At 33.3% G+C, this 26,512-nt stretch overlaps 1 protein-coding gene across 1 annotated transcript in view; it reads left to right on the top strand.

Moving 5' to 3' along the window:
- The first annotated feature begins 18,902 nt into the window (after positions 1–18,902).
- The window catches only part of LOC147072878 (contactin-4-like), a 51,053-nt gene continuing 43,443 nt past the window's right edge, over positions 18,903–26,512 (top strand). The window contains exons 1-3 of the mRNA XM_085945744.1: positions 18,903–18,927; positions 20,404–20,590; positions 25,684–25,856. Of these exons, the coding sequence (XP_085801870.1) occupies positions 18,903–18,927; positions 20,404–20,590; positions 25,684–25,856 (385 nt within the window). The remainder of the gene's footprint in view (positions 18,928–20,403; positions 20,591–25,683; positions 25,857–26,512) is intronic.

Here is a 26,512-nt window from a genome sequence, read left to right as displayed (position 1 = left end):
TGTTATATTACTAATAATAATAGCATATTCATTCACGTGTTTCCTTTTTTAAGTACATACGTGAATTTTTTTAGTCATCTTTACACGATTTAAGAATATTTTCATCCGACGCTGTGACAAAACAAATCGACGTGCGCACACTTCAACTATCGGTCTCCGAGTCCAGGCGATGAGTTAGAAATTTTTTCACACCTACTGTTGAAAATTATTTGCCGTTTCACTGAAGTACGCTCTTAATGGTGCCATCAAATAAATTAATCGCACTTATACATTAATAACAAAAATATCACAAGTCACAGTGGAACTCATCATCATCATCATCATCAGGGGCGCGACAACCCGGTGTGGGTCCTGGCCTCCTCCAACAACTCCCTCCACCTGTCCCTATCCAGTGTGGCCGCTTTCCAATTTGGTACCCCCAGAATACGGCAGTCACTGGCAGCTCCATCTAACCAGCGAATCTTTGGCCTCCCTCTTCTTCTATGTCCTATTGGATTGCTGGACATCACTCTCTTTGCCGGTTCATTGTCATTCATACGGTGCACATGACCTAGCCATCGCAGTCTCCCAATCTTTATTGATTGAACTGCGCTGCAATCTTTGTACAGTCCGTAGAGCTCAGCATTATATCTTCTCCTCCAATTGGTGCCATCCCTGATCGGTCCATATATACGGCGGAGAATTTTTCTTTCAAAGATGTTCAGGGCTCGTTCATTTCGCAGAGTTAATGTCCAGGTTTCCGATGCGTAGGTGAGCACTGGCTTTACAAGTGTCTTGTAAAGAGTGCTTTTAGTTCGACGAGATAGTAAGCGGGACTTAAAATGTCTTAACAGACCAAAGTAGCAGTTATTCGCAGACATGATTCTCTTGTTGATTTCTTCTGTAATATCATTATGTCGAGTTACAAGAGATCCAAGGTATATGAAACTGTCGACCGTATCAAACTTGTATGCACCAATATCTAACTTTGGTGCGACTTCTCGTGGTGTGACATAGACAGGCATGTATTTAGTTTTTGCCTCGCTTATTTGTAAACCCATTCTTTTGGCAGAGGCTTCTAGTGTGTGTCACAGTGGAACTGGCAATGCATAAATCCACGTAATAACCTACAGTTTCATCTAGTGTGTGACCGAAACTCTTCTGGGGAAGGAATAAGAGTTATATAACCCCACTATGTACTCTGTGGTGGCAGGTACCAATAAGAAGTACCCACTTACCTTGATTAATATGGTATGTTTATTGGACGTGTAATTAAGATGTGACGAGTATGAATGACTAGTTTTCTTTACCTGCAACTCCTGCAAGTATCTATAAATAAATAGTAACTTTCAATGTTTTAAAAAGTAACATTGGATAATAATTATGTGATTAGACGAAGTGGCAGAACTCACGTGTTAAAATAACCGCATGGTTTTGAAATATCCGTGGTTTTAATCAACAAATTTCATCAATATTTATCGAGGTTATGTCCACATGCTTCGACATGAGAGTTGGCAGGTATGCACGGTTTGTTTTCACAATCTGATCAAACAGTTTCACGTGAGAAAGAAACGTGACGGCGTGTTTACTTATCCAACATTTTTCCTAATTTTATTAACTTCCGGCCGTTTATTAGTTTTATTTTTTTTTACAATAACAGTTTAGTCAAATTTACTCAATGCCTTTCGACAGCCTATACTTCATTTATCATTACACCCTTTGTTGTACATTTCCACGTGGCAAACGAATCGGTTTATTTTAACAATATCGATATGCAGCAACCACTTCGGTAATAAAAACAAATAGTTTCTCAAGCATAATAAAATATGTAATTCGAACATAATTATTAAAATATACATGTCAATGGGTTAATTTACAGATATGTAATGTTAAATTACACACCTTTATTCTGTAAAAATGTAATACTTACGTACAAATCGAATACCTATTCAAAAAGATATTATTTCATTCAGATTTCAATCGATTCGTATCATCAAATTCGATTTTCTCAAAACATAAAAAAACTGGACACGCAGCATATGCATTAATCCACCCTTATTTAAGTAGTGTCAATATTGTTATACGTACATGACATAGGTTATACCTACTTGAATTGACGTTTTATGTGGGTGACACAATATGTAGGAAAGAAAATCTGTTCGAAACCATAAAGCCGAATCTTAAATTACAGAAAACCCTTCAAACAGAATAGAGAATTTATCGATCAACTTATTTAGCGGTAGCTTAAATTAATTTTTAAACATGTACTATTTATTTCAATCGATTAATAATTTCAACATATTGAAGGATTGTGAAAGGTTTGCTACATACATATTTATCAATCGAACTTATACTGTATCGCTGTAATGTTCTACCAGTCATGTTATATAACATGGAGGTTATTATGCCCACGTTGGGCGCCAGTGTTATGGTTAAAATGACTGAGTAAGGGGAGGGTAGGATGAGGATTAGAAATATATAGATATCAAGAGCATAGAATATATTTATTATATTGGTTTCAATACAATATCCGTCATCACCATTGACGTGTTGGGTCACTAGTGTGGTGTTCGATGTGTAGATTGAGGATGATGATAATGAAGTCTACGATGTAGCAGGGCGAGATTTATTAGCAGCGTATCGGTACAATAGTATATTATACATGATAGTTACGAGCTAGGTACTTGGATTCGAGTGACATCTAGATAAATTATTCTTCGTTATTTATACAATAAAAAGTAACACATTAACATAAAATTCTGGTACATAATCATATTAGACTAATTATAGAATCAGCGTTTTAAATTGAGTAGCGTATTGAAATATTATTTGCTATTACAGTTGTAAGAAAATATGATACTATGAAAAATTATTATTCGGCTAATACTAGTAATGGTATAATATACTGTGATATGATGTAATAATACACCGTCTCTAATTTCTCCAATTGACTTGCTGATCTAGCTTAGTTGTTTACTGGAAATGGATTCGCTGGGAATATATTACTGCAGAGTAATTTGATATCTTAAACAATAGATATTTGATCGCTATTATTCTGCAGTTACAGAATTTATGCGGGACTCGCAACATATAGTTATACTAAGACAGTAACATATGAAGTTACTAAAATGTATTATCCCACGGCTGACGGCTTGTGTGAATTTAAACGAGAGAAAGATCAATGAAATAGTATGGATTAATTCAAACAGGGTGCCACAGCAATTTAAGAATAAAACACGATTGTTTAAGACAAACAAGTATATTCAAACAGATCTAAGTATCAAATTGTAATGAAGATACAATAGAAAGTAACATACAGCTATTACAAGGGTTCTGTGGACCATTAAGAAAGTAAATGGGACGATACAACTTGAGGAAAAGGTTTGAAGTCTTGCTCTCCGCCTCCCGGCGTTCGAAGGCTAGGAGATTTCCAGCTATGACACGTCTGTATTCTTCTCAGGGTCAGGACTAAGAGAACTCCAAAAAACACCGCTTTTCTCTTCGCGCTGATAATTCAAAATTCAATTACCCTTTCCACTCCGCGATATCCATCTGCCAACCATAGGGCTAAATAGTGTAGACACTTACTAGTAGGTCGGCAGAATAAAACTCAATAAAACAACATTATTAACAATTGGTACATATTCAAACCCAAACAATTTGTCATTCAGGTTTGACCGAAATAATTTGTAAAATTAAAATTTTCCGCGTCATTTACAACCAGATTCTACTAGAGATCTACATTAGACTATAAGACGCCCCCAGTATAACTTTGAAAAATACTTCTCGTTCGATACACAATCTTTACGATCCATAAGTAGTGTAAATAGGTTTAACGGGTGATGGGGAGAAAATTATATTATTAAGACCTAATTATTCTTTTAATATTTGATTAATCTCGATTATATCACCTTTGGAAATAAATAAAGAATATATTTTATTGAAAAAAATACATAATAAGACGTATATCATACTATTAATACCAGTGGCGAAGGGTGACTTTTGGAAAGAGGTAGGCTGTGGAGATCTGATAAAAAGAGCACACTTGTCAGGTATACTTACGAGAAATAAGAAGATAATACGATATTACTACTAATGAATAGGTACACACTAATGACAACGACACACTAATTTAATGAAACTTCAAAAACTCACTGAGCTTAAAATACGTATTTTTTGAAAACATATGCACACATCAAAAATCTTTAGATAAAAGTTCTTTTTATTTTAAAAAACAGTCTATATTTATTAATATTCGATTAAACACCATAGATTTTTTTTTTTGTTTTAGGCTCTGTGATCGGAGCTTACCATAGTTCATACAATTCGATAGACTGGGCGGGGCTACGTGACGTAAAGTCCATATGAAAAATATTGAAAATTATTTGAAACATGATCTGATGTTTATTTACGTCAAGACAGATGGCGCCCTGTAGTATATTTTTTAAAACCTTTGCAGATTGTTTTGTAATTATCTGTGTAATACATTCTTATACATACGGCATGTCTCGTTGCCAAAATAAATTATTTTATAGAATATTATAATCAAGTGATTATATAAATAAGTCAATATGCAATTAAAAAATATTTTTCTTAAGAAGGTAGGCTTCAAATAATCGCCTAGTATGGAGTCTTCGCCACTGAATAATACCATTTGGGAATAAACCTAGTCGCGAAATTCACAAATTTAACAATTCAGGCAAACGTTATAATATTTCAAATAATCATTTTTGATACAGAAATTTAAACTAAAAACTCCTTTTTAACGTCGCGTCCATCCTGGGACAACAATTCATTGTATTGATTTTTTCTAGTGCAAGCATAGAAATTTTTAGTAATGTTTTTTTTTAATTATTGTGTTCAGCAAACAAATAAAAAAATAGCAGTTGGCGGATTTGCTTTTCTACTGCATAATTATGGAATCGTTTTATATAAGTTGTGATTTTTAAAAATATGGCTATTTATCTATATACTCGTTAATAGGTAAACAGTATCAATTGAAAAATATTTTTAAAAGCATACGATTATCGCTATTAGTTCTTCAATATTTTGACGTTAGCATTTGATAACTAAACGAAAATTCGAAAAAATATTTAGCTTCTATTCACAGAAATAAATTTGTGTAAGTATGTTATAATGCTATACTCACTCTATTCAATCAGTTATAAAAATATATTTGTAAGACTTTGTATTTGAATTAAATTTGTTTTTGAATCAAAATGTAAATATTTGGAATTTCATCTGATTAAAAAAAAATCCTTTTCTCCGTGGAATTTTCTTATGAAATCTCGGTTCTTGTAACGAAACCAGGCATATTATATATGTTTTAAGAAAGTCATATTATGGCTTTCTTGTTTCTACCGCAAAATTGTTATGATCTTTTTAGAGATGTCACTTTATTTTATATTTTTTGTAATATTACAATAGTTTGTAAGAATTTTCTAATAAAACATTCGAGTCAGTTTCGTAAGAAAATACTTCATGCCTACGCCACGCTTGTGATTTGTATGGGTGAAATGATATCACGTGACATCGTGAGGATTCCGTAGCCATGGAGATCATCAAACAAACCGATACTTCAGTAACGTTTGTCATCGTAATATTGTTTCAGATTCAATAAAGTCAACTTTGTGGAAAATCTTCTATGAAGTAATTCTTTTTGCTATATTTTAGTTAAGTACCAACGCATTAATGATCAGATAAACAATAGCAAAATTATTTCTCAAGTATGTTGACACAATTTCTTTTCGTCCAATATTACTGTAATATCAACAATAACAATATATATTATTATTATCATATATAATAAACTTTGTAACCCTGGCGGGCAATAATGTTTTCTGTAAAACAATATGACTATAATGAAAATAGTTTTCGATCAACTTTCCGCTATTTGACATCTGTAATGGCCGTTGGTAGAAAGTAGTATACATTCTAGATATATATCATGAAATTGTTTCCTTATTTGCCGAACATGTGCCTGAATTGTATGGTTTGATGGAGAAATTAGTTAAACTTTTGCGGTTTAATCGGACATTATTTATAGTCTTACCCATCAAAAAGATTTATATAATATTATTTTTTCATGACGTTATTAAGTCAGCAGTATTGTAGATGGTTTTTGAAATTCAATTTCAATTCGTTCAATGAAAACAAATAAGTATGACTAACAATGTTTAATGTGGATTATTTATGCCGGATCTTCACAGCCTACCTCTACCATTCAAAACTGATACGAATACATAGTAAAACCCAGGCACGCACACAAGAGAGGGGATGTTCCAGGTTCGGCCCCCACTCCCATATAAATGGAAAAAATACTGATTATTTCATGAAAATGGAATATTACTTCTTCTTATTCTTCGTCAGTACCTCAGGACCTGGATGGTTTGGTTGTCGAACAACGTTCTGAACGAGTTGGAGATATTCCCCTTGGAATTCAACGACACGCAAAGCCTGTGGCGACTGGAAGACCCTTGGCAATCATGAATTGATGCAACTATAATATAATGGTTCATCCAATTTTATGGCTTGGGGTTTTGTTTTCCAAAAATGGCAATAAGCGGCCATTTTCTGACAGTTTTTATCTCGTCTTTTTCACTACGGGTGCGCTAAAGGGTACGATCTTCAAACAAAAATCAAACTGGCTTTGCTTTGGTCGATTAATCACGATTTTAATAATACATCGGTTCACAAGTCTTGGCGATGTATTATTACGATGATAATACGAGTAGTATCTACCCCCACAAATATTATATTACACCCTAGACTTGTTTCTTCTTTACAGATATTTTTGATCTATCCCAATTTACACGAATTTACCTTACAATATATTATGCAGTCACTATCATTATATTTACCAATTTAACCACACTAAAATTAATCTAGAATTGAAATGGTAATCAAATACAGTAATTATTTAATTATATATCTCTTGCATTTTTTAAATTAATGAGTGTATTTTCATACAATCTTCTTGAATCAATTAATTGCAAAGGTTGGGCGAATAGCTAACAACCAACTTTTATCCAAACAAAAATAGAATAAGTGGTGATTCACATTTTTATTATGTTTCAATTTTTTTCATTAATGTTCTAAATATCTAAATAATAACGCCTTGACAATAATAGGGTCCTGTTATAATGGTATGTATATTATATTTTCAGAGCCTCCTACAGCCCCTAGAATTTTTGACGAGAGAGGTCGAGAGGTTGTAGGTCGAGCGGGTCCATACAAAGAAGGAGACACCCCATACTTCTCATGTGTCGTCACCGGAGGTAAAATATTTCACATTTTCCCTACTTCACATTCACTTAGTTTATAAATACTATTGGAATTCAGAATTGTAATAGTATAATGAGATAACAGATTACATAGCATGAGCACCAACATCAAAACTATTCATCAATCCCTCTCAAAATCGTCATCATCATCAGACTGAATCTATCCACTGCTGGATGCAGGCCTTTGCAAGCTGATTCCATTTCTCTCGGTCCTGTGCTTTGCGTCGCCACATACTTCCACAGAACTTTACCATTTCGCCTCTAGGTCTACCTTGCGGACGTTTTGTACCTCTTGGATACCACTGGATGACTAAATTTGTCCAACGATTGTACTTTCTTCGATCTATATGTCCAGCCCATTTTCATTTGAGGTTTTTTGCGAACTCTATTACATCGCAAACTCTTGATTATCTCCTTATCTACTCATTCTTCTTTTTGTCTTTTCGCGTTATGCACAGCATGCACTTCTCCATACCACGTTGTGCTACTCTAAGTTTCTGGATCTCTCTTTTACTTAGGGTCCATGTTTCACACGTATATGTGATTATAGGTATCACACACTGGTTGAACACTTTGAGCTTTAGGCACAGTGGGAGGTCACTTTTGAAGACATTATTCAGTCGGCCAGAAGCACTCCAGCCTAGCTTTACTCTGCGAATAATTTCATCAAATATACATCCATATATAACCCATTAAACTTTTAGTACCTATATTACTTTACAACATATAGTATTCAATAAGTAGGTAATGAATACACAATAGATTAAAGAATGTCATAGTCTTCTTTATTATATTTTGAATAACCCCAAAAACATAACTAATATAAAAAATGATAGAAAAAAAGTTGGACGAAGTGGGCGAACTCATACTATGACTTTTCGTGCGATTTAGAGCACTCACATTTACAAAATGTTACAACTTAATTTACTATCCACCACACACAGGGCACATAACATAACGTAACGATTATTAAGCACTTCTTAAAGTTGTGCTAAGAGCGTCATAGACACGAAGCAAACTCACCAGATCTCATGATCTATAGCAGTGACTTAATAAGAATTTATTGCAAAACATAATATGTTATCATAATAAAATCAGTCATATTATGACTGATTTTGAATGTGGTAACGTCTCTCAGAAATGAGAGAATACATATTATTATAAGAGTTGAGAGTATCGAAATATGACTGTATAGACATGTCCTCAAATTTCAGTTAAATGTTGACAATGAAAATGGGAAATGACCCATAAATCAGTTCTGCGTTGCATCAAAACCAAAAAAATACAGTACCGCAGTCATATTATAAGAGGAAAGGCATAGCATTATCCAAGGAAAGATTAACGGTAATTAGGGGTTGCAATACCGGTATTTCAAAACTGGTATCCCAGTATTTTTCGATACCGAAACACAGGTTTTAAAACCAGACAATACCGATATGTATTAATTAACATAAAAGACTTAACATGATTGTAATTTTTTATCGTATTACGCGATCTCTGGTTTACTTCCGCCGCTCTTCATCGTCCATGGTGACCAGCAATGACACATGCTATAAAATAATTAAAAAATTAATGAATTCAAGTTTGAAAACCTAACCTAACCTAACAAATAATCCAGTAAATATATCGGCTATTTTCAAAATTATTTGCTGCTGGCTTCCTGTAAAATGTAAACCGACAAGAACCGTGTTTTATTTAGACATGAATTTTATGTCAGTACTATACGACCCAAAGAGGTTGAACGGTCTTTAATATACGGCCATATATTTCCGATACAACATTTCGTCAATACAATAATACAATATTTCGTCATATGATACGGCGAACTGCATACGTACAAATTTGCGAACACGACTTTAGGTAGAGAATGGCACGAGAAGAATATACTAATATGGCATAAATTTTCGATATTTTTCTCATCACATTTCTGTGTAATCTAATTTCCTCAGAACTCATTAAGTTAACACAAAAACGCTTTTCACACAAAACAAAATAAACTTGTTAGAGAAATTTTTGGGGAAAAAACTTTTTTATTCACATAGCGTGTAATGGGAATGCCCAGAATATTTACTCTGGGTCACTTAAACTGTTAGCTGGGGAACAATGTATTTTGTGCTTTTATACCGCATTCGGTCTGTTTACTTTATTTTAAATGTTCAAATAACATTTCATTGAAAACGAATCGATACACGTATTATGTAGGTTTATCTTATACGCATTGTATAATGTTTACTGTGGCACACTTCTATCTTTTGTGGAATTTAACAAAATATTCAATGTTTTATTCACACAAATTACAACCCATTATCACAACCAGGAAATATGAATGGATAATAACAATTGTGAACGTGTCATAGCGGTAGTCCCAGAAGTACCCGACCTGACATATAGATAGTAGTTGTTGTTTAAAAATAATGACCATGATAGAAAGTACCAACCTTATAAAGCCTACGTTTGAAGTCTGACGACGCTACGTTTTTCAGTTTTTATTTGTCAGCCATCAACAGTGAACGCTCTCAGTGAATTTGTAAACATGAAAAAATTGGTCATAGTTATGTGATACAATACTTTCATTTGAAAGGCTTCAGTCCAACCGATATCCGATAACCGATTCTACTCTGGAGGTGTCTGCTCCTTTGTTTACAACAGTAACATATTGGTTGGCTGAGTTTAATCGAGTTCGGACGAGCTGCCAAGACGAACATCGCAGTGGTCGACCAAATGAGGTGACCACGCCAGAAATGGTGGCGAAAATCCACAAAATGATATTGGATGAACGTCGACTGAAATTTCGCAAGCTAGCAGACATAGTAGGCATTTCAAGAAGTGCTGTACATCAAACATGTACTGACAATTTGGACATGAGAAAGCTGTGCGCAATTTGGGTGCCGCGATTACTCACAATAGAACAAAAACAGCATCGTGATGATGTTTCAATCGAGTGTTTGGCAAAGTTTCACAGCAATAAAGCAGAGTTTTTACATCTATTCATAAGCATGGATGAAACATGGGTCCATCACTTTACACCTGAGACGAAAGAACAGTCAAAACAATCGACTGAAAGGGGAGAATCGGCTCCAAAGAAGGCGAAGACAGTTACATCTGCAGGCAAGGCCATGGCGTCAGTTTTTTGGGATGTGCGTGCGGTAATTTTCATTAATTATCTTCAGAAAGAAGTGTATTATGCAAACTTATTGCAGCGTTTGAATGATGAAATCAAGAAAAACAACCGAATTTGGCGAAAAAGAAAGTTTCGTTTCATCAGGACAATTCATCAGTTCACACATCCGTTATCGCGATGGCCAAAATCAATGAGTTAAAGTTCGGATTGGTTCCTCACGCACCCTAATCGCCAGATTTAGCCCCCTCGGATTATTTTCTGTTTCCAAACTTGAAAAAATGGCTCGGTCGTAAAAGATTTTCCAACAATGAAGAGGTGGAGTCTGCGGATGATGGCTATTTTGAGGAGGTCGACGATTCTCACTATAAACAGGGTATCGAAGCTATTGAACATTGCTGGGAAAAGTGTATCGACCTAAAAGGAGACTACGTAGAGAAATAAAAATATTTTTTTCCAAATTTTTTTGTGTTTTCTTTGTTAGGTCGGGTACTTCTGGGACTACCCTTGTATTTTAGTGGGATTTTTAATTAAAATGATATCACCATTAACATTCATAAATCGTTTAACTTGTAAATACAATATATTAAGGGGGGACATGCTCGTCGAAGGTCAAAATTGAGTTTTTATTGTATTTTCAAACCATGATCCTGGACACTCCTTAAACGTTGTAGATAATCTATTTATATAATTTTGAAGCCTTATTATCCTTTATAGTTATTTTAAACATTTGATGACTGCATAAAGTATTTTTGTTACATAAAATAGTATTCTTTTAAACCTCTCGCTCTAATGTTTTAGAATATAGTCATATTTCGGTACATAACTGTGCAGTGGTGTTAAGATTTTTTACATTTATTAATTTTTAAACGCATTTATAAAACCATTAGCATAATTTATTGCGAGATAATTTTTGTAAAATATTCACGATAAAAAATTATATTGATAATCACTGTGATCCCAAATTTGACAAGAATTAGGCATTTTATTATTCAAAAAATCGGCAAGATTAACACATTTGAAGATGATTCTAAAGGTATTTATTATAAGCTATGTCCTTGACCATTCAAGTGTGATAAACATCTTATGAATAATGATTGCTTTATAATAATTATTGACCTAAGAATAAGGTAGTGTTTTTTTGAAATACGCTATTTCTTTTGTCATTCCCCAGTAGTTAAGCTACAACATACAGCCGTAGCCATAAATTGACAAACTATAATTGAAGTAGGGAGTAAAATGATATTGACGCGCGTGTTTGAACATGTACCGTTTAAAAAAAAATAAAAATAAATTCGGTTAGGTTTATATCACGCGCGTTAATATCATTTTACTCCTATATATTTTGACTAGCCTACTTTTATTTGAATTTTATAGCGAACTATATTACATTACATACCGTATGATGAGATTGCTCGCAGAACCAAACTATCATTTGGGCACCTGAATACTATCTTCAAAAGTGACCCCCCATTATGTCTTAAGCGTAAAGTGTTCAACCAATGTGTGCTACCAACGCTTACGTACTAATGTGAAACATGGGCTCTTAATGCAAGATAAATCCAAAAATTACGAGAAGCGCAACGTGGTACGGAAAGGTGCATGTTGGGTGTAATGCGTAAAGATCACAAAAGAAACCAATGGATAATGAATCGAACAAGAGTACGCGATGTGATAGAGGTCGATAGGTAGATATAATAAAAATGGGCTGGACATATCGCTCAGCGAGTGGACAACCGCTTGACAAATGCCGTCGTAATATGGTATCCAAGGGGGCACTAAACGCCTACTGAGATGCCCTAAAACCTAAAAGTTTCATCATTCTAATGTATAATACATGCTTTTTTTTTCATTTACTAGACCAATTTTAAATTAAAAGTAACAAGTGAAACAACTATCAGTAATCATGAAAAATATTGCAACAGTGAGACAAACTAGTACAAAGTATTATCGCGAATAGTGATCATCTTAACTGTTTTATCATATTATGATAGATACGCTGCGAGAACCAATTAAATCCAGTAATACATTACCTAGAAGTGATATCAATTAAATTAGTCCTGCCATAGCTAAGTTGTATTAATAATGTAGACTCCGATTAATATAATGGTGATTAGATAAAGGGAATCTTGTAATGTATTTCGCTTCCCATATTCATTTCTAAATACTCCATTAGTTCAATGTATGTAAATGAAAACTTGTCTAGGTATTTGGATAATCCATGGATTATGGAATTTAAACGTGGATACAGAGCGAAGTAAGACCCATAGGTATTTAAAAGCTTAGCAAAAATGCTAAAATCTACGGAGCTTTAGCTGAATAATGTGCTCGTGTAGCAAACACATCGTGAAAGGGAGCAAACGATCTAATATTAAACACTTTCGCAAATTAAATTCGTTTTGTTGTCCGTACAGTTAAATGTTTACAATCCGTATTTCGAAACGAAAACTGTCAAATCCGAAAATCCGGACTAGATTTCGGAAAGTTTTATCCCTGCGTTAAAAATCAGCGGTCACCAATCTATGAGTCACGTTGTCTATTATATTACTGCCTTAAAGAGAAAACTATTTTTTTATTGAGAAAATCATTCACAAGATTTTAAAATGGGATCCTGACATCGCCTAGTAATCTTGATTCAGACCATAAAACCCGATTGCTAATACATCTAGGTACTAACGACATCAGTTGTATCACTTCTTTTGTCATAATTAGCTATTACGCTACGGCTAGTGGCTCAATTGTTCGGAATACGGATTCGGATGGATACGGCTTCAAGTCCCGGCGTTGTATTCTGTTCAATATTTGTTTAATATGTATCTCTGGTATATGACACTGCGTTTCGTAATGCAATAAATCTCCTCATCCAAAGACAGACAAATTCATTTGTTTTTGTTTTTTTTTTCAAATATAAAATGATGCATATAGATAACTATATTGACTCCAGAACATTGGACTCCTAAGTTCTTAACCAGACACGGTGGTTTCGCTTCCAAGCTCTGTCAGCTGGGCATAATGGAATCTCCGACTCATGTGGTGAATTGCAGGATGCCGATCACATCTTCAGAGAGTGTCCCAAAATATCGATTGAAAGGGAAGAGCTTCTCAAGTTGGGCATTGTGACTTAGTATCTGCGAAGGAAAATTTCTCAGCATTCAACAAATTTGCGGCATTTTACGGCGAGAAATAAGGTGTTTTCTCGTCGAGAATTGACCGTAATAGATTATATCAAAGTAGGAATCACGAATAATCACATACACCCACTACATACTAGTACACGCCAACCAAGATCTTGGAAAGTTGCTTCTGAGACACTTTCAGCGAGGGCACCTAACGTTCGTTACGCCACGGTATACTCCTGTATAATGGGTGTGGTGATGTGGCTGATGTTGGAACAAAAAGCCATGTATATTTCTGAGGTATTTTCTAATGATCTATCTTTAATAGGTATAGGTTTATCATATTTTTTTTAACCATGTCCGACCCTAATAAGATCATATGGGCCTCCACAGAGTGGAGGTTCGTATTGACAAATTTTGTTTATATGAGAAATGGATGTCAGCCACTTGCTCAACGTATTAGGTCCATACTCTGACTCATATACAAATTTAAAAACAATATGTATACTTGCCAGACCCAGGATTCGAACCTAGGACCCACGACGCTATAGTCCGATGCGTAAGCCGCGCGACCATCGTGAACAATAATTTAGCAACTACTTACCGTATAACTATGTCAGGCATGGCTGCCCACCCTTACAGACGGGGTCTGCAGACTCATTAATAATATTAATAATAAAGCTTATTTATTTGTTATTCAGTAGGATCGAGAGTTAATAATCCCTGTGTTTTTAAGTTTCAGGTCTCGCGTATTACTCAAGCAAGACCTTTAACTTTTATCCAAACGGTTTAATACTTGAACTAATCGCCGTACTTTTATCAACGCTTTGTGAAAATAAATTATGAGTGTAATTATGTCATAAATTCTGTATGTTTTTATTAACATTGGCTTGCCTTTAAGTCTTTATATTATTATTATTATAGAAAGAAAGTAGGGCATAAATAACGAACTGTAGATGATATGAAAAGTTTCATATGTTATGTGTTTTGTTTTCAGTTTTATTTCGTATTATATTATTAACACACAGTCTTTAATATCACGCACGCATTCTTCGCGATACTGTATAAACTCTGAAGATTTAGGGTAAAGTAACATAGGTCCAAAATTCAATAATTAAAATCAGTATATAATAATATTTATTTACAAAAAGACCAAGACCATTAATACCAGTTCTATCAGATATGCCAGAGGCGTAGACGATGAGTTTCAAAGACTCTCATCGGTTTCATGAACCAGTGTGAAGTTAAAATTCTGCGATATGTTTGTTTGACATTGTGAAATTTATCAAAAATCAATGTTTTCGTAAACAACAAAAACAATATACTATTTTGTATTATCACTGTATGTCTTTCATTTTGGTCATTAAATTTTAATAATGTTTTATTTATATAAATGTGTATTTTACTATCTATGCAATATGATTGTTCTGTGATATCCAGTATCAAAAATGGCAGATCCGTGACGTCGGTTTGTAATTAAAGTAATATGTACTTTAATTCAGAATACAAAAATCGATTGCCTGCCGTAACTCAATTTGGAGATCGCTTATAAGCAGGTATTAATAAGGCGAATATTTAAAATGTATCGAAATTAAGCATGGCAGTCGTAGCATAGTCGTAATGCACAGGGCGCAAAACCCAAGAGACGTAGCTTCAATTCCTGCCGGATGTCTTACTTTTTCGAAAAATATTTTTTCTATTGGTTATATTTTCTCATGAGTGTTTTCAGAATTATTTATGTTCAATAATTAGAATAGTACATTCTTAAATCTTCTGAATTATTCTTTGAATAGAAGAAGTAAGTATAAGTAAGTGATAGTATACTTTGTTACCTTCTGAACAAACGCGTTAAAATAATACTGTATAGTTTTAAATTACTGTCGTTATATCAGCTGTTATTAATAATACATTTATTAGCGTATAGTATTTTTAAGTGTTCGCCCTTTCGTAAATGAAGTACTGACTTAACCATCTTTTTAGTGCGCCCTTCATAATAATATAATTAGGTAGGTAGGTACTCAAGGACTGTTACATAGTTGATGTAGTATACATAGTCTACATTAAAATGCTGCTCACGCATGTCAGCTATTTTACACATGCCAAGTCGACCACCGTTTCGTGTTGCTTTTCCACGTCTCGAGACCATAAACAATATATGAAGTAGGCATTCAACGTATCACGAATACCTTCGATATAAATTAAATTATTAATTTTTAAATTGTGCCACTTATACATAAATACGATTTTAACCTAAAAATACATGTAAGGTACTCACCAAAGGTATTAGTAACCTACTTATTATGATTTGTATCAACTGAAATCAGCCTGTACGATAAGCGAAATAATGTTTTTATTATCACACACAATTTGGAACACCTTCTAAACATACCTATTTATAAAAAAAATATCCTGAAAAATATTCACACCAAATGGGACTTTTCATCGCAATTCGGGGACTTTGTTCTGTGTAATTAGGCCAACAACGCAATAATTAATTTCGCCTTATTTTCCTAACGATACATAACTGAAACGTTTTCTTAAATTCTGTTAATATTGGCTATTATTTTTCGATCTATTTGATTGTGTTAGTGTTTTTTTTTATTAATATTTATTTATTAATGAAACAAACAATTATATATTGATTACAAAAATTTAAAATATAATAATGAAAAGTTATTGCAACCAGCAAAGTTTCCATGTATACATTATAATATAGTTAAGCCTAACAAGATATAGAGTAAGAATAACATAAATTTTAAAAAATCACATGAGAAAAATCAGGAAAAATAATGATTAATTAAATTATATACAAAAAAAGTAACATAAAAATATATATATATATATATTTATACAAAATTTTGGAGATAGCGCGTTTAAATGAAACAGGTGTATTATTAAAAGGATCAACGGTGGAGAAATACATATTATAATTTAAACAAGAACGCCGAATAAAAGAGTTTTGTGCATAATTAGAACCGCTACTACAGATATGGTACAAAGTTTGCTTTCGCGTAAATCTTGATGGACAATGGAAACCCACCCTTTCGAGTAGGTTTGGCGAGTCAACAAAACCATTGATAATTTTAAAAAGAAAATATTGGTTAGATATAGAACGTCGACTTTTCAAAGATGGTACCATAAAAGTTGCAGTGGTCGAAATAGAATTAGATAAATCATAACAGTAAGCTTTAAAGTAAGTTTCACTTACCAATACTTATATTTAATAACTATGTGAATTTGGAATTGTTAAATCTTTTGATTGTTTTTTTTCTATACACTGCCTGATTTTGATTTATTTATTAGCGGCTTATTTAATTTTAAGCATGCTTAAGTCAAATTGTTTTCGATTTAGTATAATTCATTCACTCCACAGAACAGATTAATTTCTAATGTCCGTCGTTATTTATTTAAGAAAACAAAACATTGTGGACATGTGGAAAATTTAGGACGTTCATAACATGAGATTTACATTATTACAAAATATTACCCTTACAAGAGAGAAGATGAAAAAATAAAAAAACATTAACCATTTTATACAGTAAAATAAAGTTTTTTTTAAATACACAGTACATCATTGAAAATTTATATGTCGTTGGGAGCATTAACTAGACTTGCGCCCCTCGCTAATGTTGCCTGATGTCCTTTGACACGAGGAAACGGTTTTGACCAAGATTAGGTAATGCCTGCGACCATGTAGGTTATTGACAGCCGCATATAAATTCAAATTCTTTAGGACGCCAGGATTGGAAACCATCTCTCGCGATAACAGACAAAAATGTCTCAACAGCAAAAGTGACCTACGAGATTTAAGAGAGAAAAAAATAAGTATGCCTTAGAGAAAGGCAGTCGGAAAATAATCGTTTGATGAATTGTTGAAAGGTAAATAGTTATATGTCTTAAAATAAATACATCGAAGAAATCACTTCTGGACGCGCTCTAAAATAAACTTGTAGGAAACCTCATTAGGACACCAGATAATAGACCAATATTCAAGAATACTATAGACTAACCATTGTGTACCAAGGTTTCGAAACTAGTTTCGGTTTGTTGCCCTAGTGTCTCTAAATAATATCAGTTATATTTTCGAGTAAGTAACAAACTTTAATGAATGTCATGATGCGGATTGAAAATAATGTATTCTTTAACACGTATTGAAGTTTATCACATATTTTTCCACTGTGGAGAATTATATTCCAGGCAACCCGCTTCCCTTATATTCTTTTTCTATTATGTTATATTTTCTATTATTATTCCCTTATAACAATAAAAAAAAGCTCCATTTTGACCTACGCTGAGCACGTCCGCCCTTAACCTAGGGTAGTTGACCGCCATAGAAACTTTCTGAAATAAATTGTCATATAATTCAGACGATTGAATGTGTATTCGTTTGAATTGTTGTTCTTTTATTTAAATAGTTTATAAAATGAGTGACTATCAGAATGCTTCTTGAATTTGGAATGGTTATATTATACAAACATTATATCGGAAAATACCTCCTTATGAATAAAATGTACAAATATACATATCAATTATTAATTCATATAACTGCAGTTTCGTTGTCTAGTGGTGATTGTACGCGAAGAAGATAATATGGTATAATTGAAGACATTCTCTTCGCATAGAGGTTTCACTATAAAATACTTTAAATATTTATGAACACCCATATTATCACCATAACAATGTTACTAGTGTTCATTCCTAGCAATATCATGCGACACACTTAAACTTTAGTATAGCCGGTGGTAAGTATTAAAAGCTAAGAGCGGAGTATTATAATATTCTGTTTAGTATTTATTCCGTAATATTCGTGGTTTGGCAGAATATACTTACTTTAGGTTTCATGACCTCGTTGCACTTAGAATGTGCATTATCATAATCATCGTACAAAATCTGTTTCGCTATGCTAATTTCCAACACGGAAGAGCTTTCACATGTAGCTTACTTACACTAAAGAGTTATGTTCTAACTGTTACCTTATAAATAGCTTATACATAAACGCCATAATACCCCATGACGTATTTTTAATGAAACCATTTTTATTTTACAAATAATAATGATTCTAAATTATTAAAAGATTAACAACATTTATGATAAGTAAATACTGTTTTCACTGTATTTCAGTGATGAAAAGTCTAATTGAGAGAACGCACAGGAGTAGAGTTGAATTTCCTGACGGGAATTCTCGAGAAATTTTCGAGATTTTCAATACCGAATCTCGAGAATTGAAATTTTTAACATTTCGGGAAATCCTGGATCTCGAGAATCTTTTCTCGGGAATCGGGATTTCTTTATTATCGAATATTAATTGAAAAACGATTTTTCTATATGAAAAAAGTAAACAGAAAACATAAAACGTTTACAGACTGATCAGGGCATTTAACACAATTAAGCCAACTTTAACTCAAAATGAGGGAAAAATTTTCAACGTCAGGTAATTTTGTGTCTCAAAAACGTACGCGATTATCAGACACAGCGATTGACAGTCTGTGTTTTTTGAAATCCTATTTTAATAAGTAATGTTCTGAATTATTTTTGTTTTCCTATTTCTATTTGTTTGTCTTCTTACATAAATATTTTTTTTTGAATCTGTCTGTTTTTACACTGATTTTAGAATTATTTATAGGTTTTTTTTTAAATTTTCCGATATCTCGAGAATTCTTTTCTGGAAATCCCGAATCTCGAGAATTCAAAATTTCATCATTTCGGGAAATCCCAAATCTCGAGATTGAGATTTTCTCGGAAAATCCCCAACTCTACACAGGAGGTGTTAGTTGTGGCGAGGTGTGAAATTCCTGTAGTGTCTCATTTAGAATTTGATGCAATTCACTTAGTAGTAAAAATAATAATTTACAAATCACAATATATAACATAATAATTATGAAATCATTTAAAAATGTATATAACACGTGTTAAAACATGCACATTTTAAAAGTATGAGTGCCTACAAATTATCTATGTTTGAGTTTACATGTAATATACATAACTACTAATAGTGAGAGATAATAAATGAGAAAAGAATTCCTGGTAGATTCACATGTATAAGCAGAGTAGTGGAGGATGGATCCTATAATATCCATCCACAGAATGTATACGACGGAACTACGGGACGCCAACATGACCTGGTGACCTGGAAAGACGCAAGAAAACTCATGTACAATAATATGTTGTTCATATTGTCCGCATACAGAGCGAACATAAGATGAATAATATTATACTTATGTGTACAATAACGTTTAAAATTAGAGGTGTTGTTTTTTTGTAATATTTTGTATGTCTAAAAATAATTTACCTACATACAAAATTTGGAAACCCTCAAAAACATATTTTATAATTTCACCTGATTTCGGCCAATGTGCTTTACTAATTTAGTAACATGCACCCTACCTAATTACGACGAAATTAACTGCTAGTCATGCAACTGAAACGTATTAAAAAATTTCGCTAATTTTAGCCACTGACTTGTATGGTTTATATCAATTCAAATTCGTTAAATAAAAAAATAGTTTATGAAAATATTACTTAGTTAAATAAAACACATAATTTATGTATAACGCGTTTAATTAATATTATAACCTAAGTCATTTTAATCTAGATAACCTTGACTCTGAAAAAAAACTTCCCCAATTTCTCGAAAACTTCAAACAAAAATTGTATAAGTGTTCCGGGGAAAAAAATCATTTTCTTTGCCTGCCCTAATTCACTAAGTACCTGTTCTACGCTCATACTGCTAGTAATCTCCCGTTTTAAACGGTTCCGTATAAGCCAACCTGCGCCAGGGCATCAGATATCATATTGTACATTTATTTTCTTTAATCGCTATTAAAAATGTATATTAATAAACTACATTTTACATTTTTTTTTTATTAGTATTAAATGAATTAAACCTTGATAATGTTATTATTTGCAGGTCATCCTCCACCAACGGTGCGCTGGTTCAGAGAAGACGAATCCTTGTCCAGAGATCAGGTTCTTGCCACTGCACCGGCGAAGCAGCACTTTGAACAAGACATCATCCGCAGAGGGCCTGATGGTACAATTGAAGAATATCAAGCGATACATTTCCGAGATGTTCGCCAGAAAACACGGAGAGACATGTAAGTTTTCATTAAATATTATACAAAAATATGTTATCGGTACCTATTAATATACATCAATACCACCCCCCCTCCCCCCTATATCCGGAATCCATATTTTTAAATGCATGTCCCTGTCAGCAGAAGAAAAATTTTATCGCCCCTAACGTGTTACCTAAATTACTTTTATAACCATTATACACTTAATCGTAAATTAATAAATTTGGCTATTATTAACGAACGTCGCCTCTTATTACGCACTGTTCATTTTGTGTTCCCCTCTGCGTAACTATATAAGAGTTTCTCAAGATATTTCAAGGGTTCTGTCAACCAAAAGAGGTTGGGAGTAGGGAATCCAATCCCGAGCCAAAATTCTGATCCCGGGATTTCGGGATTACAATTTAACAATCCCGGGATCCCGGGACTGATCCCGGGATTGGCATTTTTTTCCATTGTTAATATGCAATTTTTATATTTACACATAACATTGATAAAATCGGTCAAAAATAAATCTAGTATAATTTATAATATTTAAGACATTTATTGTTAATATTGTATATCTACGTTCAATCTTGGAAATACATAAGTTTAATGGAGTAAATAATATTAAATATATATATATATATATATATAAATAATAATGTGAATTTAATACGAGATTGTTTTTTCTGATAGTAAAGACTTAACTAATGGATTAGCGAGATTTAAAATAGTAAAGCAAATAATCATGGCGTACTTATGGCCTTTCCGCTTCATAAATTAGCCAAATATGAAATTGCCGTAAAACGTATGAGATCACGGTGGAATTACTTTGTTAAAGTGCGAAGCATTGTTTTTTTCCAATCTTTCTGATTTTTAATAATTTATGTGAAAAAATAAAATAAATCGGCAACTTAGGTACACATGGGTATAAATCAAACTTATTCAAACTCAGTTTATTTCTAATGTAGTTATTTTTTATTAAAAGTATTTTTTCTGTTATATTTTCGCTTTTATTTATGTTCCATAAAAATTGATAAAAAAATCAATCCCGAAATCCCGGGATTATGTTTATCAATCCCGGGATTCATAGGTATCGAAAATAGCTCGGGATCCCGGGATTGGAATCTCTAGTGGGAGTCACAACACAAATTATATTTTTACGGCTCTCATTAATCTTTTAATTATACTCTTCTTATTCTATACCACATCCAGGATTGAAGTGCTGAACTTGACGAGTATTATTGATTCATGATCCAACATGTTCTATGACTTTCAAGGCCTTACTTATTGGAAATCTTCCCTTAAATTATAAGATGGAGAAGTTTATACCTTTCTTGGAGTGGTCAAAGTACTTCCTAGTGTTGTCTGATTTGGTGATATCATTATTTTTTTCATCACCTCGACGTTCGAAACGTTGTCTTTTATTTAGCTCATACTGATCATGCGCATCTGTATACCCAAATTTAAATAATTAGTTTTCTTAGCGTTGTTTCTGTGAGTATTGACGCCTCCGTTTCATATACTAGAACCAAAAATACATAGCATTTTATAATTCTCATTCTAATTCTTAAATTTCAATAGTATTTTCCCAATTACCATCCTGACTACAACCAAACTATTAAATATAGTGTCTATATTTACTTCATACGTTAATGTCATTATTTTTATTGTTCAGGTTGGGACTGTATTCGTCGTATATCTTGCAAACCTTCTATAATGTCTTCATTTTTAGCACTGTTAGTTATTATGAGAATTTCGCCGACAATATTTTCTGAATATATCTGAAATAATATACAGCCCTGTCTCATTCCCTTTTGAATTTCAAAGCTTTCAGTATTATATTATATTAAAAATATGAAAAATCCATTTTCAAATTCCGCTGACATCCCTAATCTTTCAGTCGGAAGCCAACAGCGGTGGAGTGAGGTTGTACAACTTCGCTTGCGTATTCGGGACGCTATTCGCATGGTTACTCGCGAACGGTTATAAATACGGGATACAACAAAAATAATATTGTTTGTAAATGAATTTGACAATAAACTCAACATGTGTGGTCCCATGTGATTTTGACAATCAGTGCCAGTGCTTGAGAAAAAGTGAAAAATATTTATTGTTGCACGGATAGTGCACTTTGTGCGGGGAGTGCGTCAAACGCTGTGAAGCGAGGGGTTGTCCACACGGTGTTTTGTTCACACTGTTGCGCGAATTCCAAGACCGCGTGAACGGCAAAAGCAATAAAATGGAAAACACCACGATGGAAGTGAATGAAACCAAAAAAACGAAGAAGAAAAGAAACGATGATGAAGAGGAAGTGGTTGGAGAAAAAGAAGAAGAATGGCAGACGGTGACCTCTGGAAAAAAACCCAGAAGAGACTCTGGGGTCACTCCAAAGGGAAACCAAAACATCGTCATGATAGCGACGGGAAGTAAAATTCCATTAAAATTGAAAATAGCGCAGATGCTGCATAAGGCAGGAGTAAAAGTACAGAAAATTTACAATAAAAATTTAAAGACGTACATCCAAGTAGAAGACGAAAAAGAAGCAGATAAAGTGAAACAAGCTGGAGAACTCAAAGATCTCGGTTTTGTGACCAAAGAGAATGACTCCTGCTCTTATGGAGTAATAAGAAAAGTCGATATTGATATGGACCTCCAAGAACTGCAAATGGAAATCAAAAGTGATGCAAAAGTAATCAACCTTAAGAGGTTGACAAGAAAAGGTGATACAGGAGAGCTGACAAAGACCTCGTCAGTCAGTATTAAATTTGGGGAGAAAATATTGCCGAGAACAATTTACATATATGGAGTCTCTTTTGCTGTAGAACCGTATGTATTCAAGGTTATGCAATGCTACAAATGCTGGCGATATGGGCATATCGCAAACAACTGCGGACGTACAGTAGAAACGTGCCCTAAGTGTGGTGAAAACCACAAAACCTGCGAAAAAAATGAGGAAATTACGTGCATCAATTGCAAAGGTAACCACGCGGCAAACAGCCAAAAATGCCCAAAGTGGCAAGAGGAAAAGAATTGCAAAGAAGCAATGAAAAAAATGAACATACCTTTCAAGGAAGCAAAAAAAAATATGTTAAATAATAGCTATGCTGACATATTAAAACAAAAAAAAATCGTAGAAAGAGATGAAAGCGAAACAATTCAAAAAACTAAGGAAAACAAAAAGAAAGAAGAAGCGGTGGTAGAAGCTTCAGGCTCAACAATAATATCTACAGGTAGTAGCGTAAAGCCTACAAAAAATAAGAAAAATTCAAAGGGGAAGACAGAGGTTAACGCGATGGGAGAAATTATGAAAGTCTTGCTGAAAGGGGGAGACTGGCAGCAGATCATTAAACAACTAATAATTAAAGCAGTGGACTGGGTATGCAAACAATTCAAAGAAGGACACTTAAAGGAAATTCTAGGGGAGGTTCTGGAGCAAAATGGATAGTAAAAAACAAATTAGGATTTTACAATGGAATGCCAGAAGTATGAATCAAAAAAAGGATGATATAGAACTCTACTTAATAAGACAAAAAATTTCAATAGCATTAATCTCAGAGACTTGGCTGAGGTCTGAATTAGACTATCTGAAATTCAATGATTACACGATGTATCGAAAATACAGAAGGGATGGATACGGAGGAGAGCGATTCTGGTGCATAAAACACTGGCGTCTAAAGAAGAAAGAAAGAAAGATGGAAGAGCTAGACAAAATAATTATAAAGCCATTTAACAGAATAGGAGTGAGGACCTGATCGAAGGATCCCCTTCTAGAAGAGAAGAGGCGATATGACAGCGAGTCGCAGTCAAAGCCTCGGTAAAATCACAAAAAAAAAAAAAAAAAAAAAATCCCTAATCTACTAAAAAATAAACTAATCTCTATTTCGTCTCCATAAAATCTCCGCGGAGCTTTATTAAGTTGCAGAGAGAGGAAAATAGAAAAAGTCTGGCACGTGAATGCATAATAATATCATTGAGGTAGTTGTTCGTCCACTGTCTCTTTTGATAATGTTGCAGTCAAATTCTATTTTAAATGCATGTCTGCAATTACATTATCGTTTCCGTAGTAGATGGACATTTATTGTATTCATTGAAAATTTTCATCTGTACCAAACTTTTTCACAACATAAATTTCATCAACACACCACTTGAAAATAGTTAAAAGTTGTTCATGCATCTAAAATTAAATTTGATTTTAAAAAAAGCTACATTTATTTTGTCCTTCTGAACACAGAATTAACTACCACTTAAAAATACATAAAATAACTCAAAATATTAAAAACCATTTCAATTTTGTACCTACAAACAGGACGTAAATAATTTGAATTACCACTTTCACTGATAACATTTTTTAAATGTGTAGTAATCAATAAATAAAAATACGTCTTAAAAATGACACATTCTGACATTCTAGAATAGAACATAGAAGATTGGATAGGTATTAGTTTGGATTGTTGTTATTTTATTTAAATCTTGTATAAAATGAGTGGATATCAAAATAATGCATTTTGCATGTGGAATGGTCACATAATCATTTAAAGATATTTATAACAAAACATATACCCCTTTTCTATTTCTTTTTCCGTCTCTAATGGAGCCTACAGTTTGAAATATGTGAGGAAATATATAGGCATATGAGTTAGTATGAGTAAGGCAATGTGTATTACCTTGATTACATAATATAGAAATGATTGCCATATATTGATGAAAATTGGAAACATCTTCAGTTATCGTGTGTATTTATTTTACAATATATTTAAACACTAGTCTCGAAAGATATCGAAATACGTGTTTACGTATTCCGCCTGGTCCAAGATATTTTCTTATTGTTGTTTCTACTAAGATTTTCTAAGCTTTATGTAAATATATATATCGTGTGTATATTTTAATCGTGTAAATCGTGATAAAAAAAAATAGAATCCACCCCTTGCTTTGACCTGAGCGGAAGTCACAACAAATTTAATTGCAACTATTTCAAGTGTTACCTGTAGGTTCTGGATGAAAAAATAAGTGACAATCAACTAACACAGTACATTAAATGTGTATACTCACTGTACTGAATTAAGAATATAAATATAAAATCATATACTTAAATTATATATTATCTCTGACAACTTTATAATTTCAATTTCCAGGCGAGACTATGAGGTGATGCCAGACCGCACCAGGCATGCCCTGAAGCCGATTGGAGTGCCCCTTAGGTTGCCAGCTCTTCGAAGATCTGATCTTCTCTCAACTTTCTCGTGCAGAGCTAACAACTCGCGGCTCATGTCTCCAACAACAGCGTCTATTGTCGTCGACATGCAACGTAAGTACCTAATACAACATTATAAGACTTAAGAAAAGATTCTTTATTTTAAAATATATAAATCACGTTAATTGTGGACCTGATCTATCCTCATTATGTGGCTGTCGATATATGATTTATAATGAAGCTGAATCGAGTATTTAAAAACGGGTCTAGGACGATTTGGCACCGGACAACTGGACGCCACGGAATTCGAAAATAAATGGATGTTAGGTACTTTAAAAAAAATATTCAATATTATTATTTATATTTAAGTGGTTATATTATGATTTAATAGTTGGTGAGAATGTAAATATGCAGACGTAAACAATGATTTAAGGCCATACCTCAGTTGAGACACGGTCTAAAAATATCGTCGCTAGGCGATGCGCGGATTGCGGGTTGCGGGTGCAAATGAGGCATGTCAAACCAAATATAATTTGTCTTATAAATCCAACATGTGTCCATTTAATGTTCTGTTTATTGTTTTATCAGTAACAATAATAATATATTCATTGACATGTTTTCTTTTTAAAGTAAATGGGTAACGTTTTAAGTCATCTTTACACGATTTAAGAATTATTACGGCCGTCGCCATCTCGAAGCAAAATGACGTGTTTCCAGCTCTACATTCTCTCTCCGAATGGGAGCGAGTGCAAAATTTCGTCGCGCCTATG

This window comes from Rhyacophila brunnea, unplaced genomic scaffold, assembly GCF_057557595.1.
Source record: "Rhyacophila brunnea isolate RB1 unplaced genomic scaffold, BYU_Rbru_1.0 scaffold_19, whole genome shotgun sequence".
Lineage (NCBI taxonomy): Eukaryota > Metazoa > Arthropoda > Insecta > Trichoptera > Rhyacophilidae > Rhyacophila > Rhyacophila brunnea.
This window is presented reverse-complemented; position numbering and strand designations above follow the sequence as displayed.